The sequence below is a fragment of the Erinaceus europaeus genome, chromosome 1, assembly GCF_950295315.1.
Source record: "Erinaceus europaeus chromosome 1, mEriEur2.1, whole genome shotgun sequence".
In the NCBI taxonomy this organism is placed as follows: Eukaryota; Metazoa; Chordata; class Mammalia; order Eulipotyphla; family Erinaceidae; genus Erinaceus; species Erinaceus europaeus.
In genome coordinates, this window is record NC_080162.1 from 37,509,071 (window position 1) to 37,529,652 (window position 20,582).

At 44.0% G+C, this 20,582-nt stretch overlaps 1 protein-coding gene across 3 annotated transcripts in view; it reads left to right on the plus strand.

The window, feature by feature from the left end:
* Positions 1-319: 319 nt before the first annotated feature.
* APCDD1L (APC down-regulated 1 like) overlaps positions 320-20,582 on the plus strand; it is a 72,568-nt gene continuing 52,305 nt past the window's right edge. The window contains exons 1-2 of one of the 3 annotated variants that reach the window (XM_060183950.1): positions 320-617; positions 7,890-7,941. In XM_060183950.1, the coding sequence (XP_060039933.1) occupies positions 7,938-7,941 (4 nt within the window). In that variant the 5' untranslated portion in view covers positions 320-617; positions 7,890-7,937. The remainder of the gene's footprint in view (positions 618-7,889; positions 7,942-20,582) is intronic. The other 2 variants (XM_060183860.1, XM_007525144.3) reach the window with 2 other exon arrangements.

The following is a 20,582-nucleotide window of genomic DNA, read 5'->3' on the forward strand; positions in this document are numbered from 1 at the left end:
CATTTGGGGGTGCGGGGACCCACAGGGGAATAGAAGAACACACACACACACACACACACACACACACACACACACACACACACACACACACACACACACACACCTTGCCCTTTCCTGGGAACAGTCAGACTAAGGGGTGCACGCCCCAGAGGCAGGATGAGCGCACGACTCCCATCTGGGCCTGGATAAAGTTTGAGAGTGGTCTCTCTGCTCTCAGAGAAGACATTGGGGGAAGGGAAGGGCAGTGGGGACGGAGGGAGGGGGCTCAGCTGAGGGGTCTGAATGGCAGGAGGAGCCGAGCAAGAGGGCCCGGCCCGGTGTGAGCAGCCCGGGGCTGTCTCCACCTCTTCTGGCAGTTGGACCTATGAGTGCGCAGCTCGACTTAAAACTATCAACAGCAGGGGAGGGTGAGCGCGTGTGAGAACCGACGGGGGCGCGGGACCCTGGCAACTTCTGCTCAGGACCCCAACCCGGACGCCAACGTGCCCTGCCCGCTCCAAGAGCCCCGCGCCAGCCAGCGCCTCCCCACCTCCGAGGCGCCCCGCGCCCTCCTGCCAGCCCCGACGGGATGCCCGCAGCCATGCTCCCCTACGCCCGCGTCCTGGTGCTTTTGGGAGGTAGGTGCCACAGCTCGGCTTGGCTCGCCTGAAAGGGAGGGAGCTAGATTTCAGACTTCCCCTGAGAGCCTTTGGGAACTATTGTGGAGGCTCTGAGCACCTTTGCTGGTGATGCTGAGCAAGAGCTTCTGCAACCTCACCTGCATAGGCACCTGCCCCACCTTCTAGGAAGTGCTGCATATGCCCCATAGTCAGGCCCAAGGTTCTCCTGGACACTGCTTGAAAAAGCAGCATCACAGGGGCATGTGCACTTCTCCTGAGAGCTTGGTCTCCAGGTAACAGGAGCAATCCCTGCTGCCTGGTGCCAGGAGGAACAAGACATCCAATAGGATGCAGGAGGATCTCTGGACTTACTGAGAACCTTTCCCCCTTAACCCCCATGCATATATGCATATACGCCTCAGCCGCAGAGGAGAGCCAAAGATTTGGTCTTGCCTGTTGAATTCTACACCTGTGGGTGCTCAGACCTCTGTCCTGGTACAGAAATAGAGAGGTTGGGAGTAACTTTGAGCCCAGACTGATGTCCAGTAGACTTAATGGAGATTCAAGGACTGCAAATTCCCCTGGTATAGGAGACCCTGCCTTCACTGCCTGGACTAACTGTTCCCCATAGACTCTTCTTGGGGAATAAGAGGAAAAGAAGGGAGGGGCAAGACTCTATAAACACAAATGAACCACGGTGTGTGGGCATGGGTTCCCAATCATCAGCATCAAAACTGACTATAGCAACCGCAGTCATCCTCACATTGTGAAGGGTTAGAAATTCTGGCTCTGGGATCAAACCACCTGGCTCAGAAGCCAGATGAGCCATATATTAACCTGTGCGGCCTTGGGCAGGCATGTCCATTTACCCAGTTAACCTCTGGTTCACCATTTCTCTTGTGTCAAATGGGTTGCCAAATGCAACCCCCCCCAATCTGGGATCATTGTAAGGATTGCAAGGAATTTGGAGGTGCAACTCGACCCCAAGGAAGTGCCCCATACACCCAGTAGGTGCCAAAGACCAACTGCCCAGGGCCCCACCCATTAGGTTCTCTTTGCAAGGAGTAAAAAAGTCACATCTACCTCCAGAAACTCTTCAGTCATAGCCTTTACCTTCCAGCTTCCAGCAAAAAAAGAAACAAAGAAACAAAGAAAGAAAAGAAAAGAAAAAGATGAAAGAGGTCTGAGGGAGGGTTAAGGCAGGATGGGGAGGGGAGATAGATTAGAAGTTTTAAGAGTCACAGATGCATTCATCAAAAGGGTACATTCATCAAGGCTGGAAGCAAGAGGTCACACAGCCTCCTTTGCCATGGAATCTTCCATCATTGGTGGGGAAAGAAAGCCTGTTGTTCACAAGAAGGAAAAGAAAGGAAGACAGGGAGGGGGTGGTGAGGGACTGATGAGAGAAGGGAGTCTCTTCTCCCATGGGATGCTGAGATAGTAAAGGATGAACTGCGTGTGTGGGAGGGGTATTTTTATTTATTTATTCCCTTCTGTTGCCCTTGATGTTTTATTGTTGTAGTTACTGTTGTTGTTGATGATGCCGTCATTGTTGGATAGGGCAGAGAGAAATGGAGATAGGAGGGGAAGATAGAGAGGGAGAGAGAAAGATAGACAGTCACCTGCAGACCTGTTTCACCACTTGTGAAGTGACTCCCCTGCAGGTGGGGAGCTGGGGCTCGAACCGGGATCCTTACGCAGGTCCTTGTGCTTTGCGCCACCTGTACTTAACCCGCTGCGCTACCACCCAACTCCTGGGAGTTGTGTTCTTTAATGCGTGATCCACCTCTTCCCTGAGCAGCTCTGTCCTGAGAGAGGAAGATAGTCAAGAACAGTAGGACAGCTTACCCCAGACCTGCAGGATTGGTCATAGCACAAGGTTGTTGTCCTTGGCAGACCCTGAGCTCCCTGAGCTTCTTGTCATGCCAATAAAATCACTGCAAATTCAGCATTACCACTTGCTCTTGGGGGGTCCTACTGCTTCTCTCTTCAGTGACCTTTTGCCATAGCCAGTCAGACAGATTCCACAGGAGAGCAGCCAAGGGCACCTGATAGGTCCAGGCTGATGGAGAAGGAGGTTATGGACCCCTGGGGTTCTGACACAGATGTTGGGAAGGACAGTGGATCAGCCCTGCTGCCTTGGCAGGACCCATTCTCCATGCAGCCCTTTTCTAAAAGTCCTTTTTATCACTGGCTGCATCATCAGGCAATGAGAGCTTTTTTTTTTTTTTTTTGCTTTAGTGAAAGGAAAAAGAACCCAGTTTATCCTGCAGATAATTACCTAATTTAGATATCTGAGCTGAAGCATGCCTGAACTTTATGTCTCCATGTTCCAGAAACTTTATGTCAGATAACACACCAAACACCCCACCAACTGCACTCATGTAGAGAATACACACATCAAGATTTCTCCACCTCATCACTGTTGGTGCTGCGACTTAGAATATTCTCTCTCTCTCTCTCTGTCTCTTTTTCTCTCTCTCTCTCTCTTCTCTCTCCCCCTCCTCGGGGTGTGTGTGTGTGTGTGTGTGTGTGTGTGTGTGTGTGTGTGTGTTCCTGTCACTTTAGGACAGTATTGCTGATCTTTATCTCCCAGACCCCAGTAACAACATCAACCCAGGTACTCTAACCACATACCTTGCCCAAGTTCCCTCAAGGAGAGGAGACGAAACAGTCCAAACTAGTGAAGAGCCACTAGCTTGGATAAATCCAATTCAATTGGTAGTTTCTCCATGGATCCTTGTCAAAACCATTAGGTTGGATAGATTTTGTTATTCTTGCCCTAAGCAATCAGGAAATCAAAGGCACAATGGGACCCCAAGAAAAACAACACAGCTTAAGGAGTTTCTAGTTTGAATGTTGAGTTTTTCCATTTGTTCCCTCTCCCTCTTGCTCACGAAAATGCGCTCTTTACAGACAACAGGAGCCAGGCAGCTAGCTAGTTCCCCAGGCTAAGAACCCTCCTGAAAGCCCTCTCCTGCCAGATGTGCCAGTTCTCCAGCTCCCCATTCTTGTCCACTCCACAGCAATTTCTGGCTTTTAAAAATCTCCTTACTCAACAATTTATGCTTAAGGGGGGGGGGGATGAGAAACCACAGCTTCTTTTTCTCCTCCTTTGTATTTTTCCCCCTAATTTTGCCCCTGCTTTTATCTCTAGCCATATACTCTGTAATGGTAAGTTATCATTTAGAGGCAAATTAAGGAGGACAAAATCATAGGCTACTCCATAAGAAATTAGTTGTCGGTGTGGAGCTCTGTTTTGAAATCCAAAGCAAGAACTAGGGGTGATGGGGGTGGGGATTCACTTTAGGACACTCATCCAAAAATTAAATGTGAATAGAGGTCAGTAGTTCTATGAATTATTTAAAATAAACAAAAAAAAAGATCAACAGAAGCTTCTTCTTGCTTTGTGAGGCACCCAACACAGGCGACCCATCACAACCAGCTGTCTCACATTTCTTTTGACCAAAGGAAGCTGTAATCTTCAAATTCAAAATAGTGAGCTCAAGGCAAATACAGCAGCTTCCTTGATTTCAAAACCATCTGGATGGCAAATCAGTTAGAAGCTACACATGAGGAAACATTTGTGCAATGTATTGGAAGCTAACTATGTTAATGAAAGCTTGAAGCCAGAATGAACCCTTGATTAAACTTCCAAGATACAGTGGTTCACCACCACAGCCAGTCTGGAAAATGAAGATCAAGAGCCCATTGCGAAGGAGGGGAGGTTATGAAAGCACTTTGAATTTGAGGGCAATGAAGCTCAGGGACTCTGGGGAAGGCATGGAATTCTGATGTTGCTCTGGGGTGTCTCTGAGTTGTGGCTGGCAGGTTGGTAGGGTAATTCTTTAAACCAAAATGGCTTTGGGAAATGTTCTGTGCAAAGCTAGTTCCCATATCCCATGGATTTTCAGGGTTTCCTAAAAATCCTGACACATCTGGTAAATGAGTTCTGCAGTGGGGGATGAGCATCACCATGTTAAAGCATGCCCCACTTAATGCCAATCTTCCCAGTTGGAGAGGTGACCAGTGGCCCAGTGGGCACTGAGACAACTAGGGGATTGAGGGAATAAGACTGCACTCTTCTCCCCACCCCTCAGTGACCATTACCTGAAGTTCAGCTAGGTGTGTGCCACAGAGAGATAGAGAACAGCATTGTAGGAATGAGAGACTTAGGCCTCACTCTCTGAACCCATTCTCACTAAGCTGGGAATGGTTGTAGCTCTGGTCTCAGGGACCACTAGAAGGACGGACTGAAATGATGTGTGTCAGTACTGTATACCAGGATCCCAGTGACCCCTCCCTGTTGTTACCATGAAGAGCCAGGTCTGCAGGAAATTCTGTAGGCCCTATGCTCAGCCAGTCACCAGTTCAACTCAAGTTTAGCAAAGTGAATTCCCATCTAGCACCCTCAGGCTGATGATATACTTCCTTGCTTGGGTGTTCTGTGTCTCCTCAGGGGTACCTATGACTGCTTTCATGATACCCCCCTCAGAAACAAAATTGATCCTGTTTCCTATTTAGTGAGGCAAACTTGACCCTCCCTGTACATTTTATTCTCTGAACCACCTTCAGTCCCTGCCCAAAGGGCCATCATCGTGTGCTTCCTTATCTATGAAACTAGAGTGGGAACTCACTCAGTAGAGTCACAGAAGGCTCATAAAATGAAGAATTGTCTAGCAAAAAGGTTCCCAGTTGAGTTTCAGGTCAGCAAACGTGTATGGGGTACCTGACTACATTACTGTGCTGCTTTCCCAGCTGAAGTACTGAAGCCAAAGGAACAAAAAAGGCACCTCTTGCCCTCTTTGAAGGCAGGGTCAAAGAGGAAATTAAATTTTAAAAAGAGCAGTTAATGTCAAAAGTGTTAAGCACCAAAGAGAGAGCACCAGACTTGGGTTAGAAGGGTAAGGAATGTCTCCCTAAAAAAGGTGATACAGAGATCTGGTGGTGGGAATTGTGTGGAGTTGTACCCCTCTTATCCTATGGTTTTGTTAATGTCTCCATTTTTAAATAAATTTTGAAAACTTTGTATGGACAGCATACTATATGCTACACCTGAGGAAGATGGGTCGATATTGGGGCAGCTTGGAATGTTCCTACTCATGACCACAGAATGTGAGCTCAGATCTAGAGGGATGCAGAGGTCACACAGGCTCCTAAGCTAATTATGGGCCCCAGATCACATCAAATCGATGGGGTTTACAGTCAACAATATTTATACCCCTTTCCCATATTTGGGAGCTACTCTCTTCCCTGATCTAGCTTTCTGGTCCTTTTTCCAGCCATGACATCATCTCCCCAGACAATAACTTGGATCCTCTGGCATATCAGAATTCAAGCTCAGCGGCAAAAAGAAAAAGGAAAACAAAAAAAACTAGTATAGCCACAGGTGCTTTGGAATTTAACTAAAATATGCCAATTTGCTATCTACAAAATGGAGGACCCCCCCCCAACTCTTCATCTGCACTATTACAGCCTTTAGGTCCATGACTGGTCAACAATTTGTTTGGCTTTGTATGTTAACTCTCTTGTCAACCACCAGGTTCCAGATGCTAGCATGATGCCAACCAGACTTCCCTGGACAGACAACCCCACCAATGTGTCCTGGAGCTCTGGTTCCCCAGAACCCTTCCCCACTAGGGAAAGAGAGAGGCAGAGTGGGAGTATGGATCCTCCTGTCATCGCCCATGTTCAGCGGGGAAGCAATTACAGAAGCCAGATCTTCCACCTTCTGCATCCCATAATGACCTTGGGTCCATACTCCCAGAGGGTTAAAAAATAGGAAAGCTATCAGGGGAAGGGATGGGATACAGAGCTCTGGTGGTGGGAACTGTGTGGAGTTGTACCCCTCCTTTCCTATGGTTTAGTCAATGTTTCCTTTTTATAAATAAAAAATTAAAAAAAAAAAAAGAACCAGGATTTAAAGCAAAGTCTGGGCCCCAGTAAATACACATACTTTCAAGCATCAAGCCAACCACTTACATAATACACTTTAATGTGCAGGATCGAAGTGGGGAGACCACAAGCTTGCTAACAAGAACAGATTTTAAATCCCCCAATTAAATGCCCATCTGAGAGTTGCTGAAGAGGGAAGGACTCTAATTGTCCATCTGCAAAGACTGCAGAGTGGGCTGGGCTCTGGAGTATGACTGCCTATTTGCATATTCCAGACTCTCCACCGACTCACTGGCTACTTAATCCCTCCATGCCTCAGTTTCCTCCTTTGTCAAGTAACATCCTCCCCACAGGGTTATTCTGCGGACAGGTGAGGAGAATCTAGCATAGTAAGCAGGCACAGAGCAAGGGGGTGGCAGACATCATTCCTATTATTGTTAAAGTGACACAGCAGTTCCAATCTTAGGGCCAAGAGGCACTATTTCTCTCTCTTTTTAAATTTTATTAGGGATTTAATATCGACTTACAAAATTACAAGATAACAGGGATACAACTCCACACCGTTCCCAACACCAAAGTTCTGTATCCCCAGTCCCTCCATTGGAAGCTATGGCAAGTCTCCTAAAGTGGCAGATATGGGCTATTATTTCTACAACTATCTGTCTATATTTTTATATATTTGCCCATTTTTTTTTCCATGGTCCCATCTTCTCTTCCTTTCAAAGTCACACATACACCTGTTACTATATCCAAATGTCCCTCTCCTTTTCCTCTTCTTTCTCTGGGTCCTGATGGTGTTGGAGTTCAGAGTCCTCCGGTCATCTTCCTCCTATCTCTTCTCCCCTGCTGTGATTATGGACCAAAATTCTTTATTTATTTATTTATTTATTTTATTCTTGAGAGAGATGCAGACAGAGACACAGAGAGAAACACCAGAGCACTGCTCAGCTCTGGCTTACAGTGGTGTCGGGGATTGAACCTGGGACTTTGGAGCCTCAGGCATGAGAGTCTGTTTGCATAACCATTATGCTATCTCCCCCAACCCTGGACCAAAATTCTTTATGAGGTACAGAAGTGGGAGTTCTGGTTTCTGTAATTGCTTCTTTCCTGGACAAGAGTGCTGGCAGGTCGATCCATACCCCCAGCCTGTTTCTATCTTTCCCTAGTTGGGCAGGGCTCTGGAGAGGTGAAGTTCTAGGACACAATGGTGAGATCATCTGCCAAAGGAAGTCAGTATGCCAAGGGGACTGTTTTGTAGGGGGGCTGTAATATATACTGGGGCATAAGGTATCTGGGGAGGAAAGAGCAGGTATGGAAGTTAGATAGGGTCAGAGAAGTATGGGTTGCTAAGCATAAAGCAGGGAAATCAGAAACTCAAGTCCCTGCTTTTCTAAGGTATAAGGAGTTGGTGTTGCCTCCTACTGATGATCCAAGCCCACTCTGATGGGTGAGTCTGTCTCATGTGTTTGGGGAGAAAGGATTTGTTTCCTGGGACTACTGTATATAGAGCACCACAAGCTAGATGCCTTACAGCAACAACAATCTCCTGTTTCACTGCTCTGGAGATCTGACATCCAGAAGTCAGTGGGGTCATGTTCCCCTAACACCTCTAGGGCACAGTCCTTTCTTGCCCCTTGTAATGCCAGGGGTTTGCCAGCAGTCACTGGCATCCTTGATTTTGACTACAACACCCATCTCTCCTGCCATCATGTGACCACCTTCTCCTCTTACAAGGATGCTAATCATGTTCCTGTGCTACCACTCTTGTCCCCCCTCAGCCCCCTTGTCCCTTGCAGTGGGTTATCAGCATAAGTATTTACATCTGTAATGATCAAGCTCCTAAATAAAATGTTCTTCTTTTTTAAGTGATTTCATAATTATTTACAAGACTATAAAATAGTAGAGGTATGGGAGTCAGGTGGTGGCGCAGCAGGTTAAGTGCACGTGATGCAAAGCGCAAGGACCGTCGTAAGGATCCCAGTTTGAGCCCCCGGCTCCCCACCTGCAGGGAAGTTGCTTCACAGGCGGCGAAGCAGGTCTGCAGGTGTCTATCTTTCTCTCCCCTTCTCTGTCTTCCCGTCCTCTCTCCATTTCTCTCTGTCCTATCCAACAACAATGACATCAATAACCACAACAATGTTAAACAAGGGCAGCAAAAGGGAAAATAAATAAATAAATATAAAACAATTTAAAAAAATAGTAGAGGTATTATTCCATACCACTCCCACCACCGAAGTTCTGTGCCCCCACCAATGGTAACCACCATGGTTCTCTCTCTCTCTCTCCCTCTCTCTCTCTCTCTCTCTCTCTCTCTCTCTCGCCTCTAGTCACTGGGGCTCAGAGCCCATGCTATGAACTCATCACTTCTAGCAGCCTTCATTCAATAGGACAGAGAAAAATTGAGAGGGGAGGGGAGATAGAGAAAGGGAGAGAAAGATACACACCTGCAGATCTGTTTCACCTTGTGTACGTATTATCCCATAGTCATCCTTCCTTTTTCCTAAGATTAAGGTCTGAGTTAGTACTTGAACATAGCTTTTGGAGGAACTCTGTCCAGTTCCTAACATTCACTGTTGTATCTGGAAGGCCCACTCTGGTGGGTGAATGACACCAAGTTAGTGTCTAATTTTCCTGCACATGATGTACTCTACCACTTTTTTCTGCTAAAACTAAGTTGTTCCTCATTGGCTAATCCTGGAGAATTTGTCAGTCAGAATATATTACTTCCAATGCACATTATGACATGTGCACTCAACCAGGTGTGTCACCACCCAGCCCCTGTTTGGGGAAATTAGATGTTAACCCAAGGGTCTATACACCGTGTGCAGGAAAATTAAACACTAACTTGGTGTATTGCACAAAAGTAAAGGAGTCTGAGACGGGGGTCCAGGGGAGTGTTCATAAGCTAACCCAAGGACATGCACGCCATGTGTGGTAACCAGAAGCTAAAAAGCACTCACACCCACAGAAGCATCCTGGAGAAATAGTAGAATAGTTTCCACTAACTGGGGCAGAGGGTAGATAGCAAATGGTTATACAAAGAGAGTCTTGTGCCTGAGACTCCAAAGTCCCAGGTTCAGTCCCCCATACCACCATAAGACAGAGCTGAGCAGTGATCTAGTAAATAAATAAATAAATAATTTAAAAAATAGTTTCCACTAACTGGATTCCCAAGCATCCCTCAGTGCAATATCCTTCCAGAGGATTCCAATCATACCCTCCTCTTGTTTTTAGCTCAGGTGAGTCTGACCTTATCTTGTTGCCTATAATCAAAGCTCCTAACCAATATAACTCAATGTCCTTTCTGAAATCCTGTTTCCTGAGCTGTTAGCTAAATGTCCTAAGAATTCAATGTGCATTACAAAATCTCAGCTACCCTCCACAAGTCTCAATATTAAATTATACGTAAAAGGGGAAGAAAAACTCACACCCAACACCTTTCTTTCTCCAAAATACGCATAAACACAGAGAGCAAGCTATGGGTATATTTAGCTTGGAATTACCAGGGACCACAGTAAAAATAAATTACTTGCTCTTCAAAATATACAATTAGAGTTGTTTTAACATGTGTTCTTGGCTGTTGGGTGTGGTTTCTGGATAGTTTGAAACTTAAGTCTACTGTTTGGCCCATCATCTTTAACCAACTTCTCATGGGCTCCAATTTCCTTAACAGCAACCCACAGTTACTGAAATGAAAACTAACTTATTACTGAAAAAGACTTGGGCTTTAACAACAATCAACATTTAGACTTGTTCCTTTCTCCAGCAGTTTTCTAATACTTTTGCATTTTCATCTGCATCATGCTAGGAGTTGACTTAAAGCAACCCCGGGAATCTCAGCTGGAGTAGTAAGCAATTCAGTGAGGAAGTGGCCAGCAGCATTTTCCTTGTAAACCCTACCCACCCACCCCAAGCTTTGGGGGAAACATCCATGCCTCTTTGGGACAATTCAGAGATTTGTGAGTTTCAACCTCTGTCGATGTTAGAGGTAGCATAACATACTAAAACGTCAGAGTTCTGAGTTACTTGTGAAGAGCTAAACCTATTCTCATCCAGGGCATTCATTCCTACTGCCTATAGTGTCCTGAAGAAGTAGGATCCCAAGCAGAGACAGCATAATGATTATGCAAAGAAACACTCATGTCAAAGGCTCCAAAGTCCTGGGTCTAATCCCTCATATCATCATAAGCCAAAGCTGAGCAGTGCTTTAGGGTGGGGCTGGGGGTTAAAGGTGGTGTGGATAGCATAATGGTTATGCAAAGAGACTGTCATGCCTGAGGCTCCAAAGTCCCAGGTTCAATCTCCTGCACCACCATAAGCCAGAGCTGATCAGTGCTCTGGTGAGGGATGGGGGGGGACGGGGGGGGGGGGGGGGGGAGCAGTGAGATGTAGGACCCAGAGTCTCCAGGATCCTGTACAGGCATCAGTAAGAAGGCAGAATCACTTGGAATTTGCATATTCATAACCACAGAGCTTCTCACAGTGTTTGAAACCAGAACTGCTGGAGTTCATTATGAAGAGGGTGAAACATATTCTCTGTTTACATAGATAATTTGCTCTGAAAGTTCTCTTCATTTTCTATCCCACTTATATACAAAAACAAACTTCTTTCTCTGCTCCAAATTCTCATCTAGGGAAGCTTGAATGAATGAGTGTGTGCTACTGTATTTTAGGATAACTTCGTATAGTATCAACTCAAGGGTGGAAATATTTCTTCATTCAAATATTCAGCTGCTAAGTGGGCATTCAACTGGTGACAAGACACTGGTCTACACCATGGGGACACTCTCAGTGAACAGGATAAACCGGACATGGGCCTCATAGGGACTTGCATTCTAATTGGAGGATGGAACAATGTGGCACAGACTATAAATAAAAAAACAAATATGTTCTCACTCATAGACAGAATTTAAGAAACAAGAACAGAAAGGAGAAACACAAAGAAAGACTGGGGCTGATTTGGTGTTTTGCACCACAACAAAATGTCTGGGGAAAGAGACATGGGAGAGGGGTGGGAGGAGCAGGGGAGAGGGTCTTTTCATCCTGGTACATGATGATGGACCTAATTAGAGGGTGAGAGTTTTGCAGACACCTATCTTGGTGAGATGAGAAAGAAGAAGGAGGAGGAGGAAGAAGAGGGGAGGAGGAGGGGAAGGGGGAGGGAGGGGAGGAGGAAGAGCAGAAGAAGGAGAATGGAAAAGAAAATAAGTAAATGGGAGTTGGGCGTAGCAGCGGGTTAAGCGCATGTGGCACAAAGTGCAAGGACTGGCCTAAGGATCCTGGTTCGAGCCCCCGGCTCCCCACCTGCAGGGGAGTCGCTTCACAGGTGGTGAAGCAGGTCTGCAGGTGTCTGTCTTTCTCTCTCCCTCTCTGCCTTCCCCTCCTCTCTCCATTTCTCTCTGTCCTAACAACAATGACATCAATAACAACAGCAATAATAACTACAAAAAAAAAAGGGCAACAAAAGGGAAAATAAATGAATAAATACTTTAAAATATTTTTAAAAAAGAAAATAAGTAAATGAGAAAATGACCATTGGCAATAAACACTAAGGAATGGAGACAAGAAAGAGGTACGTTGTAGTGGAGCCAGATGATGGCACACCTGGTTGAGTGCACATGTTACAATGCACAAGAACCTAGGTTCAAGCCCCTGGTCCCCACCTGCAGGGGGAAAGCTTCACGGGTGGTGAAGTGGTCTTTATCCCTCTCTATCACCCCTTTCCCTCTCAATTTCTGGCTGTCTCTAGCCAATAAAAACAGATAATAAAAAATTTTAAATTAAGTCATCACAAAAGATGAAAAGGAACCCTGTGAAGATCCAGGACCAAAAGAATCTAAGTAGGGGACACAGCAGGGATGGAAGATTAGGAAATTGACAGAAAATCAGAATAACTAGCTCAGAAGAAACTGATGGGGACATGTCAGAGGTGGGCAGTCCAACTTTTGTATGGTTGGAGGAAGGTTATGAGCTTTAGGGGAGTCCAGGAGAGGAGGAGCTACCTGGACATTATGACTAGCTAGCAGGGCATTTGGGGGGAGGGAGTACCTAGTCTGTGGCAATGTCCTCAACAAGATAAACACCAACTGAGATGCTAGGGTGATAGTACATTACCTTGTAAATTCATAGACTGTGAATTACCCAGAAATTTTCCAAGAGCAGATGTCTAGGGGAATTGGAGATGTGAGTCTAGACACAAGACAGGATGGGATTAAAACCTGGTGGATGATGAGTGAGGGACACAGGGTCACAACTTCGCTGTCTTTAAAACAGGAGTGTGACACTGATTCATCTCGAGACACAAAACAGAAGTTAAACTAGAACTATGTGTGCATCAAAAACCTAGTGAAGATTCATTCTTCAAATTTTTCTGAGGACCTGCTAGAACCAGGCACAGGAAAGGAGCAAGAAACAGACAGGGGGTGTTAAATAGATGGGTGAGGAACTCACAGTACAGCAGCCAAGCTCACCATAAAGAATCCCACCAATGAGATATGTGTTGTGAATGGAGATCAGGGAGACCAAAAAGAAAAAAAAAAAAATCCATCATTGACTGGGGTCATTCTGATACACACACACACTGAACCACAAAGCAGTCAGTACAAAGAACACAACTGGAGGTTAATTTGATGGGAAACAATTTCTAAAGAATCAGTGAGAAAAGCAGGTTATCTCCAGTTTAATTTATACATATCCTTGCTCCCTCCCAAGAATATTCCATAATCTGATAACAGTTTTACTTCAGAAGAGAAGGACTCGGGGGTAAAGGAGACGAAAAAACTTTTTTTCTTTAACACATGCATATTTATTTATTTATTTATTTATTTTATAAAAAGGAAATATTGACAAAACCATAGGATAAGAAGGGTACAACTCCACACAGTTCTCACCACCAGAACTCTGTACCCCATCCCCTCCCCTGATAGCTTTCCTGTTCTTTAACCCTCTGGGAGTATGGACCCAAGGTCATTGTGGGTGGAAGGTCTGGCTTCTGTAATTGCTTCCCTGCTGAACATGGGCATTGACAGGTCGATCCATACTCCCAGCCTGCCTCTCTCTTTCCCTAGTGGGGTGGGGTTCTGGGAAATCAGAGCTCCAGTACATATTGGTGGGGTTGTCTGCCCAGGGAAGTCTGGTTGGCATCATGCTAGCATCTAGAACCTGGTGGCTGAAAAGAGAGTTAACATACAAAGCCAAACAAGTTGTTGACTAATTATGAACCTAAAGGCTGGAATAGTGCAGATGAAGAGTTGGGAGGGGTCTCTGTTTTGTAGATAGCTAGTAGGAAGACTTATTTTATACTTTCTGGGACAGGACATTTTGGGATCTATTGTTATTTAACTTAGGTGACATTTAAAAAGCTAAATATTCCCTTTTTTTATCCTGGTAGGAGATGGAAATAACTGGTTGGTAGTTGGCACACACAGTATTGGTTGAAAGAAAATATGGAGTTATTAAGATGGAGCCAGTGGAGAAATTAGGCCAAGGGGCTAAGTGAGGGTAGAGCAGGCCAGCTGTTTCTTAAGAAAGGCAGGAGAAAGGAGGTTCGGTATTTGGAAAAAGAAGAGAGAAAAGCATTGTTTTGGAAGATGAGACAGAGATAGGATGGATATAAGCCTGGAGAAGTTATGTTGTGAGGCACAAAGAACACCCTATGCCTGGAGGTCTCGTGCATTGAAAATATGGATGCCTGCTGTCCTGGTGACACAGGTGGAAAATGGAGGTAGATATAACCTACACAGCTTCAAGATTGAAAACTGGAGGTCACAGAGAGAAATAAATGTCCACCTGCTTTGGTGATGTCTACTGAGGAGGTCTGCTGTAACAGCCAAAATGCTATCCTAGCTAGTGCAGCAGAGGGAGAAAATGAAGGGCCAGAAGGCTCAGAAGCCAAAGGGGGGCTCTGCCACCCAGATGAGTGTGTTATGGAAATGAAGTTCCAATAAGAGAAATAAGGATGAGGATGAGGTAGATGGCATAGTGGTTATGCAAAGAGACTCATTCCTGAGGTTCCAAAGTCCCAGGTTCAACCCCCAGTACCGTCATAAGCCAGAGTTGAGCAATGCCCCGGTAAAAAAATTAAATAAATAAATAAATAGATAGATAAATAAATAAATAAAATAAAATAAATAAATAAGATAGATAGATAAATAAATAAATAAAAGTGAAACTTTTAAGAGGGCTGGGCAGTAGTGCACCAGGTTAAATGCACATAGTAAAAAGTGTAAATGCCCACACAAGGATCCCAGTTCAAGCCCCCGGCTCCCCACCTGCAGAGGGGTCACTTCATAAGAACTGAAGCAGGTCTACAGGTGTCTGTCTTTTTCTGTCTTCACCTCCTCTCTCAATGTCCTATCCAACAACAACAACAACAATGGAAAAAGATGGCTGCCAGGAGCAGTGGAGGCACTGAGCTCTAGCGATAATCCTGGAAACAAAAAAACAAAAAAAAAAAAGGAAAGGAAAGGAAAGGAAAGGAAAGGAAAGGAAAGGAAAGGAAAGGAAAGGAAAGGAAAGGAAAGGAAAGGAAGGAAGGAAGGAAGGAAGGAAGGGAGGGAGGAAGGAAAGAAGGAAGGAAGGAAGGAAGGAAGGAAGGAAGGAAGGAAGGAAGGAAGGAAGGACAAATTAATGGAAGAGAAAAGGATGTGGGATCGATGCCCCCTGGCTCAGTGAAACCAGAGCCATGGAGATGGCTTCACTGGGTAACAAGTATAGAGCAGCCTCTAAGAACAATGGTGAGCCACATTCTAATCTGCCAACTGGGGAGCTGAATTCAGGTCGAGACCAAGGTTCTTGGAGGTGGGAGGCATGGGCTCAGAGGAAAAAGAAACTCGGATGACCGTCATTTCTTACAGCCCTGCCAACCCCTTAGAACTCTTTCCCTGCTCCAGCCTGTCCCTATCAGTATCCACCTGGAAAGGCAGCAGCTGGCCTTTCTTTTTTTTTTTTTACACAGGGGTTGATTCAGGAAAAGCCAAACATATTAACAGAATTCTTTTCTTTTCCTTCAAGAAATTATATCCTTGTTAATCAGGAAATGCGATATCTGAAACTGCATTTAAGCATTCCTTAATAGGTTCCCAACTACTGAAGGGGCTCATTTTGAAGGCTAAAATTTCAGCAGTGCCAGAGCCAGTTTATACCAGGCTGTGATTATAATACTGCCCCTTGGAACAAATTTCATTATTGAGCAAGACACTTCTGAAGCTAGTTTACATTGTTTTTGCTTGGCTGACCTTGTACGCTATTGAATTGGAAAATGTGGTTTGTATTGTAAGGCCTCTTAATAATGTATTTTTTTTGAAACAAGGGACTTTTCCATTGCAAATGAGACAAAGAACACCGTATTTAGTACAAAGAACGCCTCAGTCTATTTTGAAACATCATTTTCATTAGCCAGGTTTTTCACCATAACAGGAACTTAAATTTTGCTTTAAAAACAGCCTTCCTCCCCCCAAAACATATTTATGTATATTCCACCGTAGAAAAAAAGGTCTGAAAAGATGCACAAATTAATAATAATGGTTGCTGCTGGGAAGGGGAGAAGGCTGTTGAGTGCACTAAAGGGAATCTGCTTCCCTGCATTGGATTATTTTTTAATAATGAGAATATATTAATAGAGGCTCAATAGGCTCCAGCTGCCTACCAGCCATGTGAGCACAGATAAGTTTTATGGATTCAATTGTGTCCCCCCCACCCCTTCTGAATTCACATACTGAAATACTAGTCTGCAGTACTTCTGAATGTGATCTTATTTGCAGATGGGACCCTTAGAGAAGTGATCAAATTATAATGAGGTCATTGGGGTGGGCCCTAATCCACTATGACTTGTGTCTGCATTAAAAGGGGGGAATTCGGGAGTCAGACAACGGCGCAGTGGGTTAAGCGCAGCAGGTGGCGTGAAGCACAAGGACTGGCTTAAGGATCGAGCTGGGGCTCCCCACCTGCAGGGCTCCCCACCTGCAGGGGAGTCGCTTCACAAGCAGTGAAGCAGATCTGCAAGTGTCTTTCTTTCTCTTCTCCTCTCTGTCTTCCCCTCCTCTCGATCCATTTCTCTCTGTCCTATCCAACAACAACGACATCAATAACAACAATAATAACTACAACAAAACAACAAGGGCAACAAAAGGGAATAAATAAATAAATATAAAAATATTTTTAAAAGGGGGGGAATTTCCCATGGATGCACCTACAAATTGGACAACTGAGAAAAACAGTGGGGGAAGGGATCTTAGAAATGTTTAACTTCCAGAATAAATCAAACCAAGAAAGAAAGAAAAAAACAGAAGGAAGGGAGAAATCTGAATAGGCCAATTACTAATAAGGAGTTTGACTCAGTAATCAAAACTCTTCCAACAAAGAAAATCAGGGCCAGATGGCTTCACTAGTAAATTTTACCAAATATATAAATATTTAACATCAACCCTTCTCATTCATCCCTAAAATCAGAGAGGAAGGAATACTGCCAAACTAATTTTATGAGATCAGTATTAATCCTTATGTCTAAACCAGAAAAGGATACTAGTAGAAACACAGCAACAACAACAACTATAGGTCAATATCTCTGATGAAAAGAAATGCAAAAATTCTCAACTAAATGCTAGCAAACTCAATTTAACAGCATGTTAAAAATACCACTCACTGTGATTTAGTAGCTTTTGTCCCTGGGATCCAAAGAGAGTTGAACATACATAAGCCAATTAATACATTAATAGAATAAAATAAAAGCCATGTGATCACACTACTAGACATGGAAAATACATTTGACATAATTCAGTATCATTCATAATTTTTTAAAAAGAAGAAGAACTGTTAAGGAGGCCAAGCATACATAGTACAAAGTACAAGGACCCATGCAAGGATCCATATTTGAAACCTGCTCCCCATTTGCAGGGGGACACTTCACAAGAGGTGAAGCAAACCTACAGGTATCTCTCTTTCTCTCACCCTCTCTCTCCCTCCATCCTCTCTCAATTTCTCTCTGTCATATCCAATAAAATGGAAAAAATGTCCACCAGGAACAGTGGATTTGTAGTGTCAGCGCTGAGCTACAATGATAACCTTGGAGGCAAAAATAAATTAACTAATTAAAATAAAATAAACTGCTAACATATTAGACATAAAAGAGGCTGGAAGGTGATGCACCTAGAAGAGCATACATGTTACAGTGCATGATCCAGGTCCCAGCTACCAGCCCCCACTTGCTTCATGAGCATTGAAGCAGTACTGTATCTCTCTTTCTCTCTCCATCTCCCTTTCACTTCTCAATTTCTCTCTGCCTCTATCCAAAGTAAGTAAATAAATAAGAAAACAACTTTTAAATAGACACAGAAGTTTCATATCTCAGCATAATCAATGGCAATCCCACAGTCAACATCTTAGTCAAAAATGAAAGGTTGAAATTTTTACCTTTTAGAGAGAAATGACAGTGAACATTTAAGAAATCCAACGTGTCATGTGAGGGCCCTATGAACAACCATCAAACTACAGAACCTAGAAGATATAGATAAATTCATAGAAGCATACAACCTCAAGACTGAACCAGGAGGAACTGGAAAATATGAACAGCCCAATTACCACCAAAGGAACTAAGACATTAATTAAAACACTCCACAGCAACTAAAGTTCAAACCCAGATGGTTTCACAAATGAACTCGACAAAACCTTTAAGAAAGAGCTGCTACCTATACTTCCCAAGTTCTTCCAAAATATCAAGGACACAAGAATGCTCCCTACCACCATCTGTGAAACCAGCATCACCCTAATACAAAAAGCTGGCAGAGGCAAAAAAGAAAGAAAGAAAAGGAAGAAAGGAAGGAAGGAAGGGAGGGAGGGAGGGAGGGAGGAAGGGGGGAGTAAGTAAAGAAGAAAGGAAGGAAGAAAAAGAAAGGGGAAAAAGACAACTATAGGCTATTATCCCTAATAAGCTTATGTGCTAAGATAGTGAACTAAATTTTAGCAACCGGATACAGCAATATATTAAAAAGATTATACATCATGGCCATGTAGGATTTACCCCAGGGATGCAAGACTGGTTCAATATATGTAAATCAATAAATAGGATTCACCACATCAACAAAAGGAAAACCAAATACTACATGATTATTTCAGTAGATGCAAAGGAAGCCTTTCACAAGATTCAACATATTTTGATGATCAAAACATTAAAAAAAAATGGGAATAGGTGGAAAACCTCAAACTAGTCAAGTCTATATACAGCCAATCCACAACCAAAATCACACTCAGTGACAAGAAACTGAAAGCTTTCCTTCTTTGATCATGTACAAGCAAGGGCTACCCACTGTTACCATAGTCTTGCAAGTCCTAAACATAGGAATTAGGCAAGAGAAGTAATTAAAGGTATACAGTTTGGGAGAAAAGTTAAGTTATCGTGGGCTGGGCGGTAGCGCAGCAGGTTAAGCGCACGTGGCCCAAAGCTCAAAGACCAGCTACGGATCCTAGTTTGAGCCCTCAGCTCCCCACCTGCAGGGAGTCGCTTCGCAGGCGATGAAGCAGGTCTGCAGGTGTCTATCTTCCTCTCCCCGTCTCTGTCTTCCCTCCTCTCTCGATTTCTCTCTGTCCTACCCAACAACAACAGCAATGACAACAACAATACTAATAACAATAATGATAAACAAGGGCAACAAAAAGGGGAAACTAGCCTCCAGGAGCAGTGGATTCGTAGTGCAGTCACTGAGTCCCAGTGATAACCTTGAAGGCAAAAAAAAAGGGGGGGAGGAGTCGGGCGGTGGCATAGCGGGTCAAGCACACGTGGCGCAAAGCTCAAGGAAAGGACCAACGAAAAGATCCCGGTTGGAGGCCCCGGCTCCCCACCTGTAGGGGTGTCTCTTCACAGGCGGTGAAGCAGGTCTGCAGGTGTCTTTCTCTCCCCCTCTTTGTCTTCCCCTGCTCTCTACATTTCTCTCTGCCCTATCTAACAACCACGACATCAATAACCACAACAATGTTAAACAACAAGGGCAACAAAAGGGAAAATAAATAAATATTTTTTAAAAGTTGTTATCATTTTTTGGAGATGATATGGCAGTATACATAGAAAATCCAAAAGAACCTAATAGAAATTACTAAGCAATATAGTAGGGTGGTGGTAAGCTACAGAATTAATATACAAAAATTAATGATGTTCCTCTATGCAAATACTAAGCTAGAAGAAATTCAGGAATTGTGGTCTGAGAGATGGTGCAGTAGATAAGGCATTGGATTCTCAAGCATGAAATTCTGAGTTCAGTCCACAACAGCACATCTACCAAAGTGATATCTGGTTCTATAGTTTATGTTTTTTTATTTTTTTAATGTTTATTTTCCCTTTTGTTGCCCTTGTTTTTTATTGTTGTTGTTGTAGTTATTATTATTGTTGTTATTGATGTCGTCGTTGTCAGATAGCACAGAGAGAAATAGAGAGAGGAGGGGAAGACAGAGAAGGGGAGAGAAAGATAGACACCTGCAGACCTGCTTCACTGCCTGTGAAGCGACTCCCCTACAGGTGGAGAGCCGGGGGCACCAACCGGGATCCTTACGCGGGTCCTCGTGCTTCACGCCAGGTTCGCTTAACGCGCTTAGCTACCACCCGACTCCCTAGTTTATGTTTTTTTTTTTTAGAAAAGTAAACCACTCCTTAATATAATACCACAAAAGATTACAAACAGAAAAAGAAACCCCAAGAAGAACAAAGCAAGAAGCATTACAGTTCTGATTTCAAGCTATATTATAAAATAAAACAATACTTTAGATTAATAAAAGTGTTTCTGGCATTTAAAAAATGATAAAAATCGACCAATGGAAAGTCCAGAATTAACTTAAACATGTGGAGTCAAATAATATTTGGCTAAAAAGTCAAGAGTACTCAATGGAGAAAATAATCCAGTTAAAAAGTAGATAAAGGAGTACTGGGTGATAGGTCTCCTAGCTGAGTGCACATTTTGTCACGTGCACTCAGGAATCAGGTTCAAGCCCCTGGTCACCATATGGAAGCAATTTTCATGAGTAGTGGAGTGGTACTGTGGTGTCTCTCTTCTGTCTCCTTCTCTGTCTTTCATTCTCTACCAGAAAAAAAAAAAAGAGTTTGCA